The 26,655-nt window shown below is 33.8% G+C and overlaps 2 protein-coding genes across 3 annotated transcripts in view; one reads left to right on the top strand and one right to left on the bottom strand.

The window, feature by feature from the left end:
• The window catches only part of LOC108732536 (nuclear migration protein nudC), a 179,062-nt gene that overhangs the window by 93,803 nt on the left and 58,604 nt on the right, over positions 1–26,655 (bottom strand). The window lies entirely within an intron of this gene.
• LOC108732537 overlaps positions 1–26,655 on the top strand; it is a 146,607-nt gene that overhangs the window by 62,679 nt on the left and 57,273 nt on the right. Inside the window, exon 1 of one of the 2 annotated variants that reach the window (XM_018463409.1) lies at positions 22,393–22,621. The exons of the other annotated variant lie outside the window; for it this stretch is intronic. Within the exon in view, the coding sequence (XP_018318911.1) occupies positions 22,586–22,621 (36 nt within the window). The 5' untranslated portion in view covers positions 22,393–22,585. Of the gene's footprint in view, positions 1–22,392; positions 22,622–26,655 lie in introns of those variants that run through there. 2 annotated transcript variants of the gene reach the window in all.

Raw genomic sequence — 26,655 nt, 5'->3', positions numbered from 1 at the left:
GGGGTTCAAAGTTAATAAATATGCCAATTTTTATACATTTCTAGGCATGTAAATATTTATATAGTCATTCTTAAACAATATTCAAAGGTAAAACTAATGAAAAATACATAAAAATATTGAGAAAGTTATATAAAACATTATTTAAATATCTTTATCAATAGGTTAGGTTAGGTTAGGCTAGGTTATCGGGTTTTGTTCCAGTGACCACCCTCTTTCGATCCCCCACCTCCACCTGCTTGAAAATAATCATTTTATTGAATTTTATTTGAATTATAGTGTATGAAAATTGTCAAAATAATCAACTTTCAACCCCTATAACTTTCTATGGGGGTGAGACCGCCGCAAATTTTTTATGAGGTTTTGCTCAGGTGACCTCCCTCTTTCGATCCCCCCTAACCCCACCCCCATCTAACCCCCATAACTTTTTATGGGGGTGAGACCGCCACGAACTTTTTATGGTACAGTGATGGGGGAGACCTCCTCTTTCGATCCCACTCACCCCCAACCCCAAAGGGCATTATTAGCGACTTGTTTTTAGCCCACACAAGCACCGATGGTGGAGCAGGGGCGTTATCATGGTGCAAAAGCCAATTTTCGTTCTTCCACAAATTACAAATAATTTGCAGGTAATGTTCCTTATTGACCGTTCTACCCTGTGACAAGAACTCATGACGCACCACGCCCCTGCAATCGAAGAAAACTGTAAGCAAAACCTTTACATTCGTCCTAACTTGGATTTTTCGGTCTCGGCTTGTGCGGTAGCTTCCATTGGGATGATTAAACTTTGGTTTCCACGTCATAATCATAAACCCATGATTCGTCACCAGTTAGGACAGAGTCCAACAGACAGCTCCTTAGCAATGTTAATGTGATGTTGTTTTTGGTCGAAATTGGGCAATTACGGTATTAATTTCGTGGCGACTCGTCTCATGCCCAAATTATTGATAAAAATCGAACGGCAGGAGCCAATCGATATGCGTTTAGGTCCTTAGAACTTCTCGACTTCTCAAAACTCTTTTCTTCACTTCATCAATGTTTTCATCTGTTGTTGACGTGCTCGGGCTATTTTTCAATAAAAATTTCCATTTACTTTTTAATGATATGGTCACCTGGGGTCAAATATTACTTGTGTAGGTATCATGAATAAACATTCGCGTTGTTTGGTTCCCACTAAAATTACTAATACAAGTAGTAGACAATTCATTAATCGCGAAACCGCAAAACGTTTGCGGGCGACAACAAGGAAATTCCTTGAGGATGCACCTCTAATAGCTCTCTGTGTTTGCATTTACATATTTTCGTGCCACAGAAGGCACGGTAACTGTGGCTATTAACTTGGCAGTATGTACATTCCGTGTTAGAGCAATAAATATTTACTAACAAATTACGTACACACCGTTTCTATATTATAATGTATTTTTACTCGACATTATTGACACTCGGCTTACTCAAGACACGCACACAAATCCATTTAAGTCGAATGGTATTATAACCATAAACATAAATTGTACGTATGTTTGTTGCGTGTATAAAAAGAGTGCAAGCCAATTTAATTAACACGATAGCCAGAAAACGATACTAATATTTTACATGTAGCCTTGCTCTGTGTCTTCCTCATTTTACTTACTATAAACCATTATTGCTAACTGCAAATCGTAGAGCCACTATGTTTTTAAAATACACCTACTATTATCCGTAACACATCATCAACATCGTCATACACGTTCACATATGTGCAGGAACATACCGAACGTACTAACTTAACTTCCCTTACATTCTATAATGATATATGCTGTTGATAAATTTTAAATCCAACAGAACGACGAAAGAATATTAGGTTTAGGATTCATGAGTTTATAAACAAATTATGTATCAAATGAAAATTCTATGTTAAGCATACGACTGGTTTACAAAATATAACGGATCATTTACAATGACAAACAGCTTTCTAGAAGCTGGATGCTAATAATTGCCACAACTGTATGATCGCTGCAAATGAAATACGTCAAAAACCGAACGTTTTTGCGCGACTCTATTTCTTTTATTATTCGTACGTGTATTTACTACTGTAATTAATTTTTTTAATGGGAGGACATAGGCTACTAACGAACCCCATAAAAATTACAATTACCTTTACTACAAGATATCATACCTGTTTATAATTCAGTATCAATTTTCACCTAACTACGAACTTGACCAGATATTTTTTTATGATATCCCGAAAGAACTGACGCTTGCATGAAGGACTTGTTTGTCATTTGACTTGACGCTTGTCATTTGATTTGACGATTGTGTAGTTGATTAATATTAAGCTACATTAACGGATTTTACAATAACACAACCATTTCAAATGGTTTTTTAATTATTTATTAATACACAATGTACCCTCTGAATATGTGTAACAAAAGGATTCAACAGGATTCCTCGTTAAATTCTTAAAACTATTAATAATTTCTTGCACTTCAGGAAAAATACATTTATCGCACTACGTTTGAGACGCCCTGTATAAAAACCCCTTAAGACACACTAATGGGAAAAAGATGTCGATCGTCTCAATTAGTTTTTTGAAAATCAACAACCTGTTCGTTATTAATGATACGGGAAGCAAGTACCCGACAATCCATTTTAAGATAATGACGAAATTAATTCGGCAATTTACATTATCACCGTCTGACAGCTCGATGATTTATCAAATGATTCGGTCGCGAGACAAACAAGAACCAGGCTCGATTGAACGGTCGTGAAAGAAGTAAAAAAGTCAATTTTTTTACAGTTGAAGCTCATGCTAAAAGAAGCAAACGATCAGACATATCGATTTTTCCTGGAGCAATTAACGTCTGCGTGAACTTAAAAGTGGTCAATTAAATTGTTCCAGCCGATTTCCGTTTACGTGTAAGACTCGATTACATCACTGACAAATTTGGAATCTGATTCTACAACCACAACATTATCGGCTCATACTCGAAAATATTACAAAACAAAAACTAAATTTTGGAATATAGACAAATTTATGAGATTTCTTAGTCGCAAAATAAAATCTGGCTTTAAAAAAACTTTTTATGAGAATTTATCAACCATTATTTCATCAGACTTTCAGCGACCCCCCTAATAAATATTACATCACAAAAGCTACTCCACGCCCCTATAAACGACTTCTTGTAATTCAAAATAGCAATGAGAATGATTAAGAACTGTCAAGTTAAGAAAAACGTTAAAATAAAATTGAACTCCAAACATCACATAACGTTAGCCCTTCTCTCCCTTTGTCAAATCTTGTCACGCTAAGCAATACCTTTTACCTTCCCATTTTATTTGCGAACGTATTTATGAACAACCCCTTCCACCTGTTACTCCCCAAAATTTGTTGATCATAAGTAATAATCATAATCATAAAATAATTAGTTTTTTATATAATTCTGAGGAAAAGAAGTGTCTCTGGTCTCTAATATTTAGTTAAACCTACACATTTTAGGTACTTTGTCTACTTTGGCGTTCATAGTACAAAAACTCAACGACAGTCTTGTTATATTCAATATAATTAATATTTACTGTTTTATAATTAGGTTGAGTAAGTTTGTGATCGTACTACAACTAATTCATCGAGTGTAAAAAAACGACGCATTAGTAAAATATTTCACACCTTGTGTGTGTGCGTTTCTCAGTGTGGGTATATACATGCAACGCCAGACATTGACCCACAAACAAAAAAGGACTTGCATGATGATTAAAAAATCACGCCCGAGATAAAAAAAAACGAATGAATTCAAATCGAAACGTTGGCAGGGACATGCAAGACGTGAAAAGGAGTGTAATGTTTTGATATTAATACATGCATTGGAATATAAACGGTATAGGTGTTGAAAAAAAAAAATTGCAGGGAAGCTTTGTTGTACTTATAAAAGGCAATGCAGAATATTTCTTAAAATAAGAGATCTAACAGCAATAATTTTTATGGTTGACCATTGTCAAACAACTGGAAATGAAGGAAAGAGATATTTTCACCTGAATCTGTGAATGAAAAAAGTCTTTCTGGTAAATTTTTTTATAGAAAATATTGATTATATAAAAGCTTTTTTCTTACTAATTCTGTAATGCAAAGCAAGAGGGTAGGAAGGAAGGCTTTCCTCGTCCTTCTTTTAGGAACGAGTGGACTACGACAGGCAAAGATTAATCGAAAAAAATGGTGAAAAATTAGTAAACATTTGAACAATAGAAAAACTTGGATTATTGTAAGCAAATTCCCGGAATTGAACCAAAATCCTCCTAAATGCTAAATAAAGAGTAATGTGGGTTGTTGTAGTTTTAGGGAAATGCGAAGTTTTGCTCAGGATAGGAAAGATTGGAGGTACGTGTCCAACCAGTTTTAGGACTGAAAACCTTAAGATGATGATGAAACGCAAACGTGAACCACAGCATAAAAAGAAGATGGTTTTGTACAAATAAAAAAAATATTTATTCGTTATGTTATATCATTTCTCTAACTTTCACTGAATTGCTAATCTATAAAAATAGATTCAAAGAATAAATACTGACGATGAAACTAAAAATCTAAAATTCAAACTCTGTATGCCCTAATTTAGTTAAAGCAACCTTTCGAAGAAGGCCACGTAAAAATTACATCGTTTCGTGCGACAACCTTTCGACGAATTCAATTTATTATAAAATAACACAAGTGTGCACTTAGCCCGGTGATAAATTGCACTTTCAATAATATCAATAATTATTATAAAATAATTGTTATAAAACAATTTCAATCAAAAGGTCGTTTTCAAATCAAAACTGATGTAGATAATTGAACAAGCATGTAATTATCCATTTAGTTATGAAATACGAATAGGATATACACTTAGAACAAGTGTATTATTACACAGTACATAAGTGGTATCCGGTTTTTAATGTGCCCTTCCCATATCTCCTGATATGAATTGCAAAGCATGTGGCCAGTAGGGATGTGATTCATTAGAAATATTTTTATTTAAAGTACAAATATAAAAGTAAAATACAAGTTTTGTTTTGTTCCTGAATGTTTTTTGTAAATATTCGTAGTACGGATTATCACCAGTGGATAGAAAAGTTATTACTTCTATTATTTTTTATCAACGTCTTAAGGTCGTCAGTCCTAAGATTGACTGGACACGCATCTCCACTCTTTCTTATCCTGAGCTAATCTTCGCAATTCTCCAAAACAAGAACATCCCACATCCATAACTACTTGTGTATTTTACCTTTCGAACGCTTCTAACCTTTTTATTTCGCACCCGTACAGTGCCGCGCCACAGAAATACACCTTTAATACTCTGTTTCCCAAATTAACCGTTCGTGAGCATTAAAGTGACTTCTTTTTATTGAAGGCTACTCGACCCTGCCCTCTCCTTTGATTTATATCTCTATTGTTCCTTCAATCCTGAGTTATCTGACTTCCTAGATACCGAAAATCAACCACTTCTTCTAATTTTTCGTCTCCTATCTTTATATTCGCTCTTTTTCCCTACTTTTACTTCCCCTGTTTATCATTATTTTTGTTTTATGTTTATTTATTTTCATACAATAGTGTTTTGTCAATACCACTTCCATTTTATTTAATGTTATCTCTAATTCCTCCTTGCTAGATGCTAATACTGCTACCTATTTCATCTGCAAAAATAAGCATACTAATTTTTGTCTCTGTACGAAATAAATATTTAGTACTGTCTGCAGTATAAAACAAATAATTATTTATGATTTACAAGACGCCTTTAGATTGTCTATTCAGTATAAATGAATATTTAGATAGCAACAAAAGATATTCTCCTCAATTAAAGTTGTTCAGCGTGTAAAGTAACGCCGTTGTCAGGCAAACGACGCTATCAGAAACACTGATCTTTTTAAACCGTTGCTAAATGAGTTTCGTTAGTTGGTATTAGGTATCGAAACGCTCTCGTTGCTCAACTTACAATTTAACTTAATTTAGAAATCAATAATTTACACTAAATGGCCCGCAACTGTTGCATGAGAAAATTTAAAGGTTGGGAACGTAACCTATGTTAAATAAATAATTTTTCTATTTAAACACTTGCTATGCTTCACAAAATCGCAATGATACGATTATTAATTTTTGGGTTTGAAGAACTATAATGTTGATTAAATTCTCAAGTTTAAGTTGTACCAACATATTTTTTATTTTATATAGTAAATTTAACAACTCTTATTAGAAAATGGACCTTGTTTAACATAATTGAAACCCACAGTAGGCAGTAAATTTTTACACTGTCTGTACTGGAGGTGTACCGGATCGTGATTTTGCCGGGTACCGGATAACAGTGTACCCAGCATTAGCTGTGCCGGTTAATGGTACATGTCTTCGTTCTGGTGGACTTTTCACTAAATACCACCCTCATTAACGTTCCAAACCAAATTAAGTATCGTTCAAAAAGTCGTTAAAATACTAAACCAATGAAATTTTAATTCTTGGTCGGTAGATTCTCAACGAGAGTTGAAACCGTTGAAACGAGTCTAAAATCTTCATAAACACTAAAAGTCTGCAAGGTAACAAAATCATAGTAATAAATTATAATTAATCAAAACTTATGATATACTAACAAGCGACAGAAATTGTAACAATTTGACCATACTGCGTATTTTTGTTCATGAGAAAAAATGGATCAAAAAATCTGTATCAAATTTTGTGTGAAAAACAAAACCAAGTGAGCTGACGCATTCAGAATGTTGACTGTGGCATATGGTGAAGCTACTTTGGATCGAACCAACGTTTATCGTTGGTACAAAATGTTCTCAGAGGGCCGAGAAGATGTAAACAACAAAGAGCGTGCCGGACGGCCGAGCACGTCAACAACAGACGAAAACATTGATGAAGTGAAGAAAAGAGTATTGGCCAATCGTCCAATCACAGTTACAGAAGTATCTGAGGACCTAAACATATCGATTGGTTCTTGCCATTCGATTCTTACCAATGATTTTGGCATCAGAAGGGTTGCCGTGAAATTCGTACCAAACTTGCTCAATTTCGACCAAAAAGAGCATCGCATTAAGATTGCTAAGAAGCTGTTGGTACCAGTTTATGATATCTGGTGGGGATTACTTTGAAAAGGACAAAATAAATAAATAACTCGCAAATAGAGATGTTTTTTTGTAGGCTGCTGTAATTTTTGAAAAATGGGATGATTGGCTCAAGTAAGGAAGAAGTGGAGGTACGTATTCAAGTCAGTGTCAGTGAATTGCATGTATGTAGGCGTGTCTCATCATTTATAAAAAAAAACAATTACTAAAAGTAGCTAATGCAAAAACCTTTTTGGGTCAAGGTTAAAAATAGTTCTATTTTGACCTACACCTCTGGTAGCCAAGATACCATCGCAAATACTGTTTCAATTTAATGTATGAGTTGGCACAATTTACAATAAATGCATTATACTAGGGTCAATTGAAAAGTCCCCGACCTGACACACAGATGGCGGCACTAGAACTAAATCCATATGATTTTCAGTTAGTCCTAACCTTCAAAAAACGCGTCTATAAATTTGACGGCTGTCGGATCATTAGTTTGTGAATTATAGCATTTTTAGTGAAGCAACTTTTGTTATTGTGAAAAAAATGGATAAAAAGGAATTTCGCGTGTTGATAAAATATTGCTTTTTGAAGGGAAAAAATACAGTTGAAGCAAAAACTTGGCTTGATAACGAATTTCCGGACACTGCCCCAGGAAAATCAACCATCAAGGATTGGTATGCTAAGTTTAGACGTGGTGAAATGAGCACCGAAGACGGTGAACGCAGTGGACGCCCAAAAGAGGCTGTTACGGACGAAAACATTAAAAAAATCCACAAAATGATTTTGAATGACCGTAAATTGAAATTGAATGAAATAGCAGACACTCTACAGATATCAACGGAACGTATACATCACATCATTCACGAATATTTGGGTATGAGAAAGCTCTGTGCAAAGTGGGTGCCGCGCGAGCTCACTTTTGACCAAAAACAACGACGAGTTGATGATTCAGAGCAGTGTTTGAAGATGATCACGCGTAATAAACCCGAGTTTTTGCGTCGATATGTGACAATGGATGAAACATGGCTCCATCATTTCACTCCGAAGTCCAATCGACAGTCATCGGAGTGGACTGCACACGATGAACCCGCTCCAAAGCGTGCAAAAACGCAACAGTCGGCTGGCAAGGTTATGGCGTCTGTATTTTGGGATGCGCGTGGAATAATTTTCATTGACTACCTTGAAAAAGGAAGGACCATCAACAGCGACTATTACATAGCGTTATTGGACCGTTTGAAGGACGAAATCGCCGAGAAACGACCGCATTTGCAGAAAAAGAAAGTCCTGCTTCACCAAGACAATGCACCGTCTCACAAGTCAGTGAAAACGATGGCAAAAATTCATGAATTGGGCTTCGAATTGCTTCCGCATCCACCGTATTCTCCAGATCTGGCCCCCAGCGACTACTTCCTGTTCTCAGATCTCAAAAGAATGCTCGTTGGGAAAAAATTTTCGTCGAATGAAGAGGTGATCGCCGAAACTGAGGCCTATTTTGAAGCAAAGGACAAATCGTACTACAAAAATGGTATCGAAAAGTTGGAGGATCGCTATAATCAGTGTATCACCCTTGAAGGGAATTATGTTGAATAAAAAAACGAATTTTGCAAAAAAAATATGTTTTACTATTTTAGGCCGGGGACTTTTCAATTGACCTGTTACATAACCACATAAAGGGATTCTTTTTAATCTTGGGTGACGTGAAATTAAACTAGTAAACGGAGTTAGTGCTCATTTCACTAGAAAAAGATAGTAGTCATCGGTCACACCTTTATCATTATTCAACCAGATCTAATAATAAAAGTAACGAATTTTAAAATTTATTACATTTAAAGCTTTTCCTAGTCATATGTTTATTTCGGTGAAAGAAGCAGTATATTTTCGATCACCTTTTTCCGTTCCATTGATTTTAGTAGACTTGCAGAGGCCACGCCAAAAAATAAAAAAACTATCTCTTATTCAGACGTAGGAAGTGATATTTTGATGTATAACTCGTCAATGCGTCATGTTAAATCGGAAAGACGGAACGCTTAAAGAGCAATAGATCTTTTTATAAAAAGACCTCATTAATATACTTGAAACAGGTCCCGTTAGAACTCAATGGACAAGTCTAGCGATTTCTGAAAAAAGCATAAAAATTCGAGTGAGAGAACCGTGAAGCTAACAGGAATGTTATATTTATATACAGATCCAAGGATCTTTCCAGTAGACGTTTCAGATTTTAATTGCTACTTAACATTCTATTTCCACTAGTCATTTATCAAAACAAAAACACATTTTAATATATTTTCTCTCCACAAGAAGAAAAAGAACAGGTAAATCCGTTTTACATTTTCATAACAGTGACGTGTTGCAGTAAGCTGTTTAATTAAGGCTTTTACTTTCGAAAAATATGAAATTTCTTCCAAGGTAGTAATTGAAATTATCATGGCGTGTAGCCACTTTTAATCTATGGAAAACACTTCTTACACCCGTGATTTTTTATATCACCTACACAGACATACGGATTTAGGAACGGAACCTAAAGTGTCACCATAGACAAGGGGACAGAAGCTCCTGAGAGATGGAAGGAGGTGCTCATATAGTGAAAATTATCGTAGATTCACAGCTACTCAAAATACGGACATTCTTTATGCATCTTAATTATTTTTGGGTATGTATATTTTAAAGGTGTATGTTTGTAGCGCGGCGCTATACGGGTGCGAAACATTGACGGTAGGCGCGACAAAATATAAAAGGTTAGAAGCGTTTGAAATGTGGTGTTACACGCGAATGATGAGGATACCGTGGATAGAGAAGGTTATTAAACAGAGAACTCTATGGAAGTCAATAAGAAATAGGCGAAATAGGTTGGTAGGACATCTTCTCAGACATGAAGGTTTAGTCAGAGACATATTAGTGGCAGAAACGGGAATAAACTAGATTAGATTACTGTTCGCAAATAGTTAAGGATGTGGAGTTTTAGCGAAGATTAGCTCAGGATAGGAAAGAATGGAGGTGCGTGTCCAACCAGTCTTAGGACTGACGATCTTACGATGATGATGAGGCAGTTCTTCTGTTTGGAGCTGATACAATTGCTGTTTAAAATTTTTGAAAAACAGACTACTATTTTAGTCATATAGCTACTTCACGTACTGCCTTCAATGTTAAAGTTGTTACGTAGACAACGATTTAATACGACGATAAGATTCATTGACGAAAATTGGGTGTGGATAGTAGCGTGGCTGACAAGCGCTTTCGTCAACATTACTCTAGGTCTTTCTCTAAACGAAAACATTGGCCATACACGCAATTGTAAATCCTATATGACAGCTTCTATAATTCGCAAAATGTTTCTATCTATTTATCTCATGGTCAATTATACCTAATGAACTCGAGACCCACCAACAAATGGAGCTATTCACGGCCAGAGTCATGAATTCCTTGTTTTGCTTTTGTTTATATTAAGCGTTGAAATATTTTGAGTAGAGGTGACATTTAATGGAAAGCCTACCACAATATAAACCATCAACCGTAGTGGTTTTGGTTATCCGGTACCCAGTAAAATCACCATCCTGTGCATCTCCAATTTTGAGTTTTCATTAAGACTTATTATAGTAGTAGTAATAAAACAATAAGTACCTACACAGTACCTACTTTCGTTGGTTTGCTATTGTCTATCTTATATTATTTAAAATAGATAAACAGTATCAATGTAATAACCTTAAAATAAGGGATACCTATCAAAAACACGCTACATTTTAGTTAAAGCTGTTTTTATTTTTAATCGTTAACTATTTTGCAAACTTTTGTTGGTATTTATGTACACATTAATATTAAGTAACAGATTGGAACACTTTTTCTATGGAAAATGTGCAATTCAGCAATAATTCTACAGTTTGTTGTGTGGAGACTACAACGTTAGATCAAGCGACTAACCCGATTGAATAAAGAAATCACAGATGAATTTAATACAGTTGATACATAGTTGTGTAAAATAAACATCCTGTACTCGGAGAATGAGGAATATTATCAAACAGTGATAATTTTTTAAGCTAAAGATGATTTAATTTCAGAATTATTTTACATATAAACAATTTTAAAACATAAATAGTCTAATAACATTACGGTAGCACTAACTAGTAATACTTCTGTCTTATTTATGGAAAATGTGTAATTCAACAACTGATTTTACAATTTTTTGCGTGGAGACTTCAACGTTTGATTAAGCGACTAACCCGATTGGATTTGAGAAATCACAAATGAATTTAAAGCAATTATCAATATAAGTTTTGTAAAAAATATATCGTGCTTTTCGAGATCAAAGAACATTATTAAAGAGTAATAATTTTTAATTTTTAAAAATGTTTTTAATTTTAGAATTACTTTACTAATAAACAATCTGATTAGTAGTACTTGTGTCTTTTTTATGGTAAGTGTGCTGTAGTTCGACTACAACCAGTGAGTTTATAATTCTTGGTATGGAGACTACAACGTTAGATCAAGCGACTAACCCGATATAGAATTAGAGTAGTTACAAATCAATTTAACGAAGCTAAAAATATCAGTTCTGTGTAAAACAAGTATACTGCATTTTGAAAACAAGGTGCGGTACATGATTTAATAGTGATAATTTCTTAAAAGTAAAAATGTTTTTTATTTTAGGATTACTTTACAAATGAAAATTTAAAATTTTAAACAGAAATTTTAGCTAATAATATTGAGATGTCACAAATTAATAGTATTTCTGTCTTTTTTATGGTATGTAGTTCAATTATAGAATCAGTCATTGTAGAATTTTTTAAACGGAGACTACAACGTTCGATCAAGCGACTAACCCGATGGAATTCGAGAAAATACAGATGAATTTAAGCACCCTGAATTTCAAAAACAATAAAAACCATTAAATAGTGAAATTTAAGTAAAATTGTCTTTAATTTTAGAATAATTAACTTTAATTAAATGAACTATTTAATAAATGAAACTAAAATTTTGTCTAATAATGTTAAGTTACCACCAATTAGTATCTAGTACTTCTGTCCTTTTCATGGAAAATGTGTAATTCAACAAGCAACTTAACAAAATACGTGTGGAGACTACAACGTTAGGTGAAGCGACTAACCCGATCGAATTCGAGAAATTTACACAATTAAAAATACCAGTTCTTTCTACACACAAATACACATCCTGAATTTGGAAAATAATATTTCTTTAAATACCGATAATTCTTAAGTTAAAAATGTTTTATAGAAATTTTAGCACCGATTAGCAATACTTCTGTCTCTTTTTTTGAGAAAAGTGCAGTTTACCATGTAATTTTACGATTTTTTGAATGGAGACTACAACGTTAGATCAAGCGACGAACCTGATTGACCAAACTTTTCGAAATACCTACTACTACAGTTAGCAGAAAATTTCCATACTAGCATGCCTTAACACTACATCAGCTTATATTCGGAGAGCAGCTTCGGTTTGGTCTCTGATTTATTGAAAAATACGACTACTGCGGAGAAAAGTGTAAACTGTATGAATTAGTTCATAATTACTAGTTATAAAAATAAATAAATGCTGCCTCTAATTTGACTAACAATTTCAGATTAATTGATACAGTTTACACTTCCCATCAACATAGTTATTTCAAATTAGACAGACTATATTTATCAGCAAATATTAAAAATAAGAAGCGTGATTATTACTTAATTATTGATATTAACAAAAAATTCAATGTTTTGAGACAATCAACGTTACGCGGCGAAACAATTGTCACTTATTACAAATAAAACCTATTAAATTGATCAACAGTGTCTTCTTGACCAACTTATAGAGGGCCGTCATTCTCGGTTTCATTGACAATGAGTACAATTTTCATTGACAAAACAATAAACCTAAAAGATTGCAGAAACAGCTTTAATTCGTCAATTAACCTCTTTTTTCATATTTCTATACCCGGTTAACTTTTCTTATGCATCGTGCGTTGTTTGCACTATAAGTAATTCTAATGTTTTTATTAGTTTCGGACACGAAGTTAAATAGATTCAGTGCAGAAAATGCCGCTTGTTTCGCAAACACATGAAATAGTGTAATAGCCGTCGTTGAATAGCTATAATATATAACAAATGCACCATAATCATAAATCATCTGACGAATATGTATTTATATAGATAGTAGATTGAACGTTTTATGCGGGTTAACATTCAAGAAAATATTGTTTGATATGCAAGTACACAAATGGCATATCGTGAGAAGCATTTTTATTAAAAATGAACAATTGCAAAATCACAGCTTAATTCATCAAAGGGAAAATTGAACCACGCAAAGATTCACCATTTGTGAAAAATTACCTCGTTCAGTAGGTTGTTATGCCGAGTTCATCCTTATAGGATTCGAAGCATCCATGATAGCAGCATTCTTACCAAACATAAAAAATGATCACAAAAGACATGCTTAAGACTTATAATCCAAATATTACACAACCCATGATCGCTTTCTTATCTGGTGGTAATTTATCTAATTGTAATTCAATTAAATCTAAATCCATTTATTGTAGACAAAGTTTTATCCGCGGCTTCACTCGTGTTGATGTTCTAAATGTATATCATCGACGATCACATAAAACTAATTATTCTATTCCTCGGTAACAGTATTTCTTTTCTGGATTAAAATTACTCTTCGACCTTTTTTTTCGGCACCCCTGACAATGTGAGTACAAAGTTTCGAGATGATAAGGCATGAAATGGTAGAAACTAACAAACTCATATCCGCATTTACAAAATTAGTTAGGAAGTTAGGATTTCATAATAATTGCGTTTACTTTTAATTCAGTCATTTTATACCTCGGAATGAGAGATAATAAACTGTAAACTTGTATAAACCTTTTATTTGTCATACACAAATTCTTGTGTCCGCGTCTTAAGATATTCAAGGTCAAAGGTCACTAAAATCGATTTTTTGCTAATATCTCGTTTCTTATGGTTTCAAATTTGCAGAGCATAAAATTATTACCCTTATAAATTTATAACATAACCTGATGAAACTGCAAATAGCTTTTTTAATATCGTAATTATTATGATATTAACGATCATTTCAATTAAAATTATTATGTTTCACTTATTATATATCTCGTAGTATTTGCAGTCACTTTCATATTCATCAAAACTCAAACACAACCTACGAATAGCATATTAGGTATATTATTATTTATCTATATGAGAGCTTTCGTTAATTGAGTGCAAGTTGAGCTTTTAGTTTTCTTACATTGTATATGCTATTTTAAGGACTTACCAATTTTTCAAATCACTACACGCAGCGGACTTACCTGAAATAAAGAAAAAAGAAGATATAAAAATATTGAATTCAGCAACTACAAGTAACGAAACATTAAAAATGTATTAAAGAAATCTATGCATAGAACAGTTTTGCATTACAAATAAGGTGACACACAGACACAGCGAGAGAGAGAGAAAATTCTGTGATACGAAATCCGCCAGTATGAATTTAAATTAGTCGCCAATAAATTAATTAAATCACTTACAACTTGGTAATGACATATTATACCAGGCGGTAAGTTGTGACGTAAGACAAATGAAAAGTTTAATTCGACTCGTTACCGTTCGTGTTACAGGAAACACATCGGTATTAACGGTAAGATAAAGTGCACTCAAGTGTACCTTATAATCCTTTAATAGCATTAACAATTGTAGATTGCTTTCATTACGTGTGTATAGGTACACAACTTTTCCCAATGAAAACAATCGATCACGCCTTTAAAGTGTAAAGTAGTGACGTTTAAAACTGATCGGAAACCTGTGGTCTCAGCTGGAGCTGAACGAGCGTAGGCGGGAATTCGGAAGCAATTTAATAATAATTTACATGTCGCCTAATGATAAGAAATAACACCAGAAAATTTAGTGTAGGTACTCATACGTAAATGTTTGTGAAAGTTCGCAAGCGGTTAGAAATTATATAACAAAATAGAGCAATATTTAATGATAATAAGGAAATTCATCACAAATCAAACTGTTCAATTATAATAATTTTAAGGTTATTATTTATTTATAATAAGTTTAACATTTTTTGAGTTGTTCTACTATAGTCCCCCGAATGAATTTTCTTTTCGCTTTTCCTGGTTTATGAAGCGAAACTTCACGACTAGGCGCCAATCAAGTATACTTAAAATCATTTTCGATGTATGTCTTAAGGGAAAACTAGAATCTAGCACTACAATCATTGCTCCGTCATATCGAAACTTTAAGATATATATTCTAGTTTCAAAACAGGCAAAATTAGAATCAGGATTGTAAAGGTAGGATATTTCAAAATCTTCATGTGCTTTGCGGCACTTGGATTTTGATTAGAAAGATCGGCCGGATACCCGATTTGGATGCGGTACCTCTCGGACTCGGCACCTTTTTTCTAGGATCCGACCGGATACCGGATAATGACGCCGGTTACACTAGCAATAATAATTTAATAAGTATGATAAACAAATTACCTAAAATTAGTAATTAAGTCGTTTAATTGTCCTAATTTGTATTACGAGGGTGGATTGATAAGTTTCCGGCCTGACCAAGAAAAACAAGGTTTTTAAAAAATTTTTTTTTTTATTTCTCAACATAATCTCCTCCAAGGCTGATACATTTCTCATAGCGGTGTTCCAGTCTATTAATGCCATCTCTATAGACTGATTCGTCAAGCTCCTCAAAATAACCATTTACAGCTTCGATTACTTCTTCATTGTCCGCAAATCTCTTACCGCCAAGCCATTTTTTGAGATTAGGGAACAGAAAATAGTCACTCGGGGCTAGGTCTGGAGAGTAAGGAGGGTGCGGCATCAATTCAAACTTTAGATCGTTGATTTTAGCCGTCGCAACGATTGACGTGTGCGCTGGTGCGTTATCGTGATGAAACAAGATTTTTTTCTTCGCCAGATGAGGTCGTTTAATTTTCACCTCGTGGCTCAAACGTTGCAATAAGTCTGCGTAGTATTGACCAGTGATAGTATTACCCTTTGCAAGGTAATCAATGTATATAATACCTCTTGCATCCCAAAAAACAGTAGCCATAACCTTGTTCGCCGAAAAAATTGTTTTTGCCTTCTTTGGAGTTGGTTCCCCTGGTCCAATCCACTGTTTAGACTGTTCTTTGGTTTCAGGAGTGTAGTGGTGGACCCACGTTTCGTCAACGGTTACGAATAGACGCAAAAATTCGCTTGGATTACGCTTATACAATGACAAATTTGCGGTAGAAATGTTTTTTCGAATCAATTTTTGGTCGACTGTTAGCAAACGCGGCACCCATCTTGCACAGAGCTTTTCCATATGCAAATGTTGGTGCAAAATATGTTGCACACGTTCATATGACATCTTACAGGTCTCAGCTATCTCACGCACTTTCAATCTGCGGTCTCCCAGCACTATTTGATGAATTTTTTCGATCATATCTGGAGTTGTGACCTCAACGGGGCGTCCTGAGCGAGGCCCATCAGAGGTGCTCACACGACCCTTTTTAAACTCGGAAACCCACTGCTTAACGGTTGAATATGACGGGGAGGATGTCCCCAGTGTTGAGTCCATCTCTTTTTTAATTTCCTTCGGCGTTAACCCCTTCAAATAAATGTATTTGATGACAGCACGATTTTCCTGCTTTTCCATTTTTACGAAAACCACAGAGGCGTCTTGTTCAGCGTGCTGTCAAACCTACACTAGCAAGGAGATCGGGCTGAAACTATAGCTACAAGCTATCCAAGGATGGTACTATAGAATGTCACCTCAAGGTAGGCCTAGTGGCGTCATCTCTTGGTTAGGCCGGAAACTTATCAATCCACCCTCGTATTTATTGATTACTATTGCAAATTATTTGTTATTTCGATACAGTTTTTGTGTTTACTCTTTCTAGTGAACAAGAATACAGATCAGTATGACCGAACTGTTACAATTTCTGTCGCTTGTTGGTATATCAGGTTTTGATTAACAATAACTTATTAATTAGTATGCTTTTGTCACTTTGATCGTTTCAAAGGTTTCAACTAAACCCTTTTGTTGAAAATACTCCAGCCAAGAACTAAAATTTCCTGGGTTAAACGTTTAAACGGCTCTTTGAACGAAACATAATGTGATATGGAACGTTGGTGAGGGTGGTATATAATGAGAAGTTCCCAAGAACGAAGACATGTACCATTAACCGGCACAGCTAATGCTGGGTACACGATTATCCGGTACCCGGCAAAATCACTACCCGGTGCATCTCTAATTTCGATGACAAACGTTACTTTGCTTTGTCCTTTTAATTAAAAAGCAATGGTTTCCTTTTATCAATTTTATATCAAAACGAGCGGAAAATCTCCTTGTTTTTTAAAAGATCGGTATGTAAATATTTCATAAATTCTATAAATACAGACATTTTGGTGATATTTAGTTTTGTGTGTCACATTTTGTAATGCAGTTATTTTTCCCAACAGTACACATCTTGCTGCAGGTAATTACCAATAAAATTTACAAATGCCACCTACTATAAGAAAAGCAATATTAACAATTGTCATGTTGGAGCAGGTGTATGGAAAAGAAAAGGGCATAATTCATAGAACAGGTATTGGTTAGCTCTGTTATGAAAAAGAGCCGTTATCTGGGAAACTAACTAGTAGAAAAGTTACTTTCAATAATTGAATTTTAAATAATAACTATCGTGTGAAATTGTTGTTTGTACATACCTATACCTGACGGTACGTTACATTAATTGTTGACTTATGTAATGTTTCATTTCATTATACGGTGTTCTGTGAATTGCTAATGTCATTAGGTACATAACAACAATATTGTCTTGGACTAAATTCCAGAAAGACAGTTATATTTTTAAGCTCACTTACACGATCTTTCAAATGAAAGAAAACCCATAATCCGTGAAACGGTTATAATAATACGGTTACTGCTATTTTTATTTTACAAAGAAGATAATATTCTGCGAAAACAATAGGAGGCAATTTTTTTAAATAATAATCAATAAATGCGATGTATTACATGGAATAATTTATAAGCGGATGTTTACTAGTAGCTTGATCTCATTGATCCTTCTTACAACTGAGAAACTATGAATTATTATTGTTGCGTATATATACCTATCTAGCATCCTAATACTGTAAAAAGTAGTAAAATATTACTACCCACATCAAAATTTTAACGATTAAAAATTGTAAGGTACTTAAATGGTGAAAATAATTTCTATGAGAATTTAACTCGAATTGAGATTCAGAAAAGTGAGTTAGGGTAGTAAAGCAGGCAATGATTTACCAATTACATGTTATTTTCTTGCTAAAGATCAGTACAATAAAATCCAGACTTCACTCCCCTGGTCCGTATACGGTCCCCATATTTCTATATCTATAATTTAAAATGGGTTACCCCTGTTAGCTATTATAGTTTGTTGAATAATTTTGAATGTACATCAGATATGTATATTTTACTGTTTGTATTAACTTTGTTTCATGCCAAAATTTATAAATATAATATTAACAAACACAGTCCACATAATGATAATAATATAAGAACTGGAGCTTTGGTTGTATACAAAAGCGTAACAAGAACGTAATAACCATACAGTGAATAAAATAGCATGTTAAGGCGTTTGTATTAAATAGGTGTACCACACCACTGCTGTAAAATTTTTGCACATTACCTTGTTTAGAAGTTATTAACACTAAAATGTCCCAGTTTTTACATTCCGCTTAATAGGGTTCCGTGTTTCAATTGGACGTGCAGAACCCTAACCCGAGAACTAACTTAACATTGTAGTTGAAAAAACATGTCTTCCCATACATTCAAACTGCAAGCTTACTATTTTCTGAATTTTTTCAAAATTTTAGGTGCAGTAGTTTCGAAGATAAAGGGGGAAAGGTCAATTTTCATCTATTATTATTAAATAACCTTAAAACTAGTTATTTTAAAATTATAAAAATATATTTGAGACCCTTACAACAAGCCCTTTCGTTTGATATGTCACACGGTACAGTTTGCAGAACTTTTTTCTTTTAATTTCCTATTAACCCACGAAAAATGACCCCCATGTTCAAAATTAATTTATTTACGTTTTGCGTCCGTGTGTGGGTCACAGAAATTCATATGTGTTACTAAATTGCAACTTATAGATGGCTTCCAATAGATTTGGAGCAACTTGACTGTGATAGTCGGACAGACAGACACACGAGTGACCCTATAGTTCCGTTTTTCATTCGGGCTTACGGAACCCTAAAAATAGACATACGTAACCCATAATCACGAAATACACAGTTCTAATAATACGTATTAGCTCACGTCAGTAACCTCTTGCAAAAAACTGTATATTCCACACGATTTCAACTTGTCTAAACGAATTAACGAATGCTTAATGAAATAGAACAGGTGCGCGAAATTCGCATTGTGAGAACTCGTACGAATTTCGATGTTTTGCTCGATAAACGCATCAAACTTTTTGCCGGTTCGATTCCGAAAATCAGATTTCTGGAACACCTGGCATTACATCATTCGTTCCAGAACATCTCCTGTGAGATCCGCAATCAATTCTGAAAATTTTCAAAAAGAATAACTACTCTGACACACATAAACACGTATAAAGTTTCATCCTTTAATAATCACGAGCGTGCGTCACGAATGTTTGCAAAAAAAAACACAATTCTTCTGACCCTTAAAAAGAGAGGAAATACCCCGTTTTTTTCCCTCACGATTATAAAATCCAGACGCACAGTTGTACGAATGTATGTTTGCAATTTTTTTTTTTTAAATCTATTGTTGTCAATCTTCCACGGTAATTATACCGTTAACATGAACAAGGCTATTAACGGATGATGCCGAACACAAGATTATCTGCGAATCATTCTTATTTGTCTTTATGTAAATCACTCTAATTATTCCATCAGTAAAATCCCACTCGACGGTACCATCATTATTGTACTAGGTATTACTACTCGATAATATCTCTTAACATGAGATCTTCAGTTTATTCTACACACTTGAAATGAACGTCAAATTCAAAGATAAATTCATTAGCAATCCAAAAGAGCATATAGTTGTGCTCCGTATTTTAAAAAACAGGTCACGTTCTCTTTCTGAAACTGATAGTGAGATGTATCTTTCTTAAGGTTATCGAAGTAAAACAATTTTAATATTTTTACAATTTTTTGAAATCATAGCAGAGAAAGTAAGGAATATTATTAAACGTCAATATTTAACAAATAAACATCAAAAATAGAAAGGATTAAAATTACAATTCCGAAAAAATCAACTCTCTACACAATTGGTTAGGTTAGGTTATACGAAGTCCCTAGTTATTGGTAAAGGAAGATGTCTACATCCATTTTTTCATCTATAAATTCATAGAGGTGAGGTTGTGCAAGATACAGGAGGGTTGAAAGTCGTAAGCAAAGCTGGTGCTTTTCGACTACTATTAAATATTAGAAAACCAGAAAGAAAAGTAACCATAAACACAATTTTAATTAGTATCTACATATTAACCATATATACAATAACCCATTATAAATCCTTTTCCACACGAACGAAATCTGAGCGCAATTAATAAAATTAAAAAGTAAAACTGAAACGCCTTTGTATCATCATCATAAGGTCGTCAGTCTTAAGAGTGTTTGGATACGCACTTCCACTCTTTCCTATCATTAGCTAATTTTTGCATTTCCCTAAAATTAGAACATCCCACATCCTTAACTAATTGCGAAAAGTAATCTAATCTAAGCCTAGATTTACTCCTCTTAACTCCTGTTTCTGCCTCTAAAATGCCTGATTAGAACTTCATGCCTGAGAAGGTGTCCGACCAACCTATCTTGCCTATTTGTTTCTTTGTACATAGAATGTTTAAGAATGATTAGGAGACGAGCCTTTTTTACAAAAATATAATAAAATTATTGTCACAAATGTAGAAACACGGTAAAGCATGAACAATGCCAAATTAACACATTTTCAAGTTTTTCCATTGTTTGCACCCATAAAAATGTTTATTTTACTAATGAAAATTTAAAATTTTAAACAGAAATTTTGGCTAATAATATTGAGATGCCACTAATTAATAGTATTTCTGTCTTTTTTATGGTGTGTACTTCAATTACAGAATCAATGATTATAGAATTTTTTAAACGGAGACTACAACGTTCGATCAAGCGACTAACCCGATCGAATTCGAGAAATTACAGATGAATTTAACTTCTAAAAATTCTGTCTAAAATAGGCACCCTGAATTTCGAAAACAATAAAAATTGTTAAATAATAAAATTTAAGCAAAATTGTTTTTAATTTTAGAATAATTAACTTTAATTAAATGAACTATTTAATAAATTAAATTAAAATTTTGTCTAATAATGTTAAGTTACCACCAATTAGTATCTAGTACTTCTGTCCTTTTCATGGAAAATGTGTAATTCAACAAGCAACTTAACAAAATACGTGTGGAGACTACAACGTTAGGTGAAGCGACTAACCCGATCGAATTCGAGAAATTTACACAATTAAAAATACCAGTTCTTTCTACACACAAATACACATCCTGAATTTGGAAACTAAAATTTTGTCTAATAATGTTAAGTTACCACCAATCAGTATGTAGTACTTCTGTCCTTTTTATGGAAAATGTGTAATTCAACAAGCAACTTAACAAATTACGTGTGGAGACTACAACGTTAGGTGAAGCGACTAACCCGATTGAATTCGAGAAATTAGAATTTTACACAATTAAAAATACCAGTTCTTTCTCCTGAATTTGGAAAATAATATTTCTTTAAATACCGATAATTCTTAAGTTTAAAATTTTGTCTAATAATGTTAAGTTACCACCAATTAGTATCTAGTACTTCTGTCCTTTTCATGGAAAATGTGTAATTCAACAAGCAACTTAACAAATTACGTGTGGAGACTACAACGTTAGGTGAAGCGACTAACCCGATCGAATTCGAGAATTTTACACAATTAAAAATACCAGTTCTTTCTACACACAAATACACATCCTGAATTTGAAAAATAATAAAAATTTTAAGTTTAAATACCGATAATTGTTAAGTTAAAAATGTTCTTAATTATAGAAATTTTCTTTAGTAACGTTACATTAGCACCGATTTCTTAAAAATAAATAAATAAAACAATGCCACCTACATATCGTACAAGCCGGAGGCACGCTAGCGGCGAGCTTTTCCAAAGCTTTAGCGGAACGCGGCCAGAACGGCATAAAAAGCGTGCGAAGTTCGTCCTGCGAGGGAAAATCCGTTCGTCGGATAATGCCAATCGACAAAGAGTAACAAAATAAAAGAATAAATGCAAGGTGTCGGTCGCTTGGCGTGTGCGATCTCCTCGAGGGTCGTTCGGCTGGTGCGAAAGTTATTTAAGAGTATGCACCAGGAGATGGTGGTCCAGTAGTGCCTGGTGCTCAGCCGCGTTCGAATACGAGCGGCCGCTGACGACCGACAGACCGGAGCGCACCCGGAGTTTTTTTAAAGAGAGTGGTGTGAACAGATGATATTTGGTGGATACGTAATTGTTTGTTATTGATTACGTACCAGGTCACGATTACAAAAAAAAATATGGATCACAGGCAGAGAAGCGTCGCACCAAATAGCGTAAGTACAAATTCACAAGAAAATCATGATGGAAATGATGTTCGTGCCGTGAAGAAAATTTACACCTAGTTATTTAACAAGGAATACAGACTTCATGAATAAATTTAGTAAACAAAAATAGCAACACTCGGTCGTAAGTTCGTTGACTTACTCTTTAAATTCGATGTTGACTAATTTACGAATGCTATTTTAAAAGTACAATTGTGTGCGTATTTTCTCAAAGTTCTCTTAATAGTATCTATTAATTGAATGTCTAGTCATTGATATAGATAATGTCATGTTAATTGGACCATAAAAAATCATCAATATAAATCACCTCTTTTATGTTGAATCTATTATTAGGAATCATAATAAAACAATAAAATAAAAATTTGCAAAATAGTCTTATGATGTCTAGCCGCCTGAAAATTTTTTGAAAGATACACTAAGTAAAGATTTCTATTGCTTTAAAAAGGTAAAGAATGAAGAGGGAGTACGACCTATTCCACCTGTTAAAGTTTATGGCTTATGGTTAAGAAGCTTGTCCTATTAATATTTTACAAATATGTATAACTTCATCATCATCATTATCATAGGATTGTCAGTCCTAAGACTGGCACCCCCATTTTTTCCTATTCTGAGCGAATCTTCGCATCTCCTAAAACTGTCACAAGCCACAATAAACAATTTTGCCTATTATGTACCATGTACGCCACAATGGAAAAAATAATCCATCTTATCCGGACATTTGTAAATGCTGTCGATAAAAATTTGATATTTTCATTTCTTATGTAACATTGTAATGAAAATTTTATTGGATACACAACATTACTAGGTATAACCATCAAATGATTCTAGAAAAAAACAGTCAATTTCCAAACATAGAAACTGTAAATAAATCATTAATTACATCAGTGCCATGCTAGACAAAGAGTCACTTGATATAAAATAGCTAACGATTTGTTAAGGCTTTTGTTAAAACGCCGATCAACGTAACAGGTAGATTCACACACGTAACAAAGAGAAATATTACCTGAAGAAAAAAAAATAAATATTACATTTCTGTTAATATTAATACGGAAACTTTCACCGTTTTGAGAAAGTGCGACACGTACAGACACACATGTGTAAGTAGTAAGTACATATCTACTCATCAACGACGGGTTGACCTTGACTAAATGTAGGTAACATACCATACTATCTAATATTTGCATTCAGATCCATACAAAATATACCAAATGCAAGCGACAAATAATAAATATAAAATTGTTATCTGTTGGTAATTTTCGCGTTCAGCTTTTCTGGTTTGTTTGTTTACCTTTTCGAGCTTGCCTCACAATTATCACACGGTTTATTATTAAAGGTGTATGTTTGGAGCACGACGCTGTACGGGTGCGAAACATGGACAGTGGGAGCGGCGGAAAAGAAAAGGTTAGAAGCGTTCGAAATGTGGTGTTATAGGCGGATGATGAGGATATCGTGGGTAGAAAAGGTTAGAAATGAAGAGGTATTAGAAAGAATAGGAGAACAGAGGACTCTGTGGAAGTCAATAAAAAATAGGCGAGATAGGTTGGTAGGACACCTTCTTAGGCATGAAGGTCTAGTCAGAGACATATTAGAGACAGAAACAGGAGTTAGGAGGGGTAGAGGTAGACCTAGATTAGATTAGTCTTCGCAAATAGTTAAGGATGTGGGTTGTTCTAGTTTTAGGGAAATGCGAAGTTTAGCTCAGGAAAGGAAAGAATGGAGGTACGTGTCCAACCAGTCTATGTAAATTTTATTTGTTTATTTATTGAAATGGAACGTATTTTTAATGAAGTAATTTATAAAAGTAAACTCGAATTAAACGAGCATGTATCACATAATTTGGAAAAGTTTACTGCAAAGATGTCAACATTTTCACCATATTTTTGGACAATGTTGTCTTGTTCTTGCAAAAAAATAATAACGAGAATGATGTTTCTTAAGGCACAGTAATGATTACGGGCTTATTTCCATATTTTTTATATAACCAACTATAAACTCGAATTTGATGATTATAAAACATGTAATTAGAATGCCTACATATATGCAACCCGCTATACATCCTAATAGACGTTTAGACCCAAGTGAAATAGGTTAAAATATTGATTTTTAATTAGAGATTTTGATAAAACGAAATCATCTTGAAAATCAAAAGTAAGTCAAAGTAATCCTTTCATCATTAATTTTAACATTTTAATCGTCAGCTCCAGAATGTTGTAAGTTATCCTGTTTCTACACATTAATATGATTGCAAGGCAAATTTCTAAAACTCTATACAGTTCTTACTAAAATTTTGGACCATTTTATACACAGCTAACTAAGATTGATAAATACATAGCTATATTAGAGCATTCCTATGTATGATTGGACATTGAATTAATTGGTAGCTTAATCTCTGTTCGTAACTCTATACATATAATATGTAGATTATATTTTAGCTTTATTACGCACAGAAGCATTCAATAAGATAGGAAGAAAACATTTAATTACATCCTGTAATAGATGCTACTAATACAATATACTAAGGTATAAAACGGGTAACATGCCTATAGCCAGTATAACAAAGCAAACGTTGCAGGTCTTTTCGTGTTGAATACACTAATAAAAGCCGTTTGTGCTAGTTTCGAAATGCACCTTGAAATAAAGAAGTTGTTAATAATAGTGAGAGATATATTATTCACCTGTTATAAGAACTTTACAAGTGGTGTACGTTGTACAGATTGGATAACGGAATACCATTAAAAGTAATTTTTAAGAGTTAAATACCAATAATTACCTTTCAGATGGAAACTGCAAACAATAAAAATAACGAGAAAAAACTAATAAGTACATAAATGTGTTAACACAAACGCTGATTATTCTCTGTTATTTAATTAGTTTTTAGTTTTTTTATCCTACATCGGATATTTTCTTTATTTCTTATTCAATGGCCTAAAGCAGTGTTCTTCAACATATGTTCCGCTGAAGTTATTAGGGATTGCACGAGTCAATCCGGCGATTTGAAAGTTATCTAGTGTTCATAACCAAAGACGTTCTCTCCGGTATCATTGTGTCTATCGGAGTCTCATACTAGAAGTTGGAACTAATAATAAAAATACTTATTTAAACGTAAAATTTATTTTTTTGTTTGTATAAATACAATTTTATGTCATATATGTATAAAGTTTTCACATTAAAGGTAATGGTAGAAAGGTATTGTAAAAAAATTATCTCAAAAAACAGTTCCGCGGGGTAATAAACGTTGAAGAGCACTGACGATCTAAAGTATTATGTATTAATGAAAACAAATCCATACGTATGTGGGCGCAGTGGAAAGCAAAACGTTAGAAGATATTTGAAATTTCCTATAATGTTTAAGAATTGTTCCGTTTGGTATGTGTCTGGCTTTGGGAGTCGACCAAGGGTGGCCAAATACTCGTTTAGAATAAACGAGAATGCACTTACTAAAATGCTTTTGAAAGCTTCTAGTTAGAATGTTATTTAAGATCTATTAATTCCCTCAAGTAGAATATTCTAAAGCAGTATTTTTCAAAGTGAGCAATAACGGCCCCTTTGTGGGCGCTGGAGTCCTACAGGGGACGGAAAATACCCTAAAGTCTATTTGAAATGTAAGTTTTAACTCAGAAAAAAGATAAGATTCATATGAGATACTAGAAATATTTAAATTAAAGTAATTTCGGGGAACACTAGAAAATAACAGATTCTCAAACTGGGCGGTAGACGAAAAAAATTTGAGAACCACTGTTCAAGAGTGAGCTGGATTAGAATGATCCACAACGCTCTGGAATATTCTAAGACAATATGTTTGATTAATGGAACTCGGTTCTGACACTAAAATGTACTAAAAAATGTTCTATAATTTTCTGCTGTAACGTTCAATATTTACGAGGGTGGATTGATAAGTTTCCGGCCTAACCAAGAGATGACGCCACTAGGCCTACCTTGAGGTGACATTCTATAGTACCATCCTTGGATAGCTTGTAGCTATAGTTTCAGCCCGATCTCCTTGCTAGTGTAGGTTTGACAGCACG

The sequence above is a fragment of the Agrilus planipennis genome, unplaced genomic scaffold, assembly GCF_000699045.2.
Source record: "Agrilus planipennis isolate EAB-ADULT unplaced genomic scaffold, Apla_2.0 scaffold48, whole genome shotgun sequence".
NCBI lineage: Eukaryota > Metazoa > Arthropoda > Insecta > Coleoptera > Buprestidae > Agrilus > Agrilus planipennis.
The sequence above is the reverse complement of the archived record's forward strand: the minus strand, read 5'-3'. Positions and strand labels throughout refer to the sequence as shown.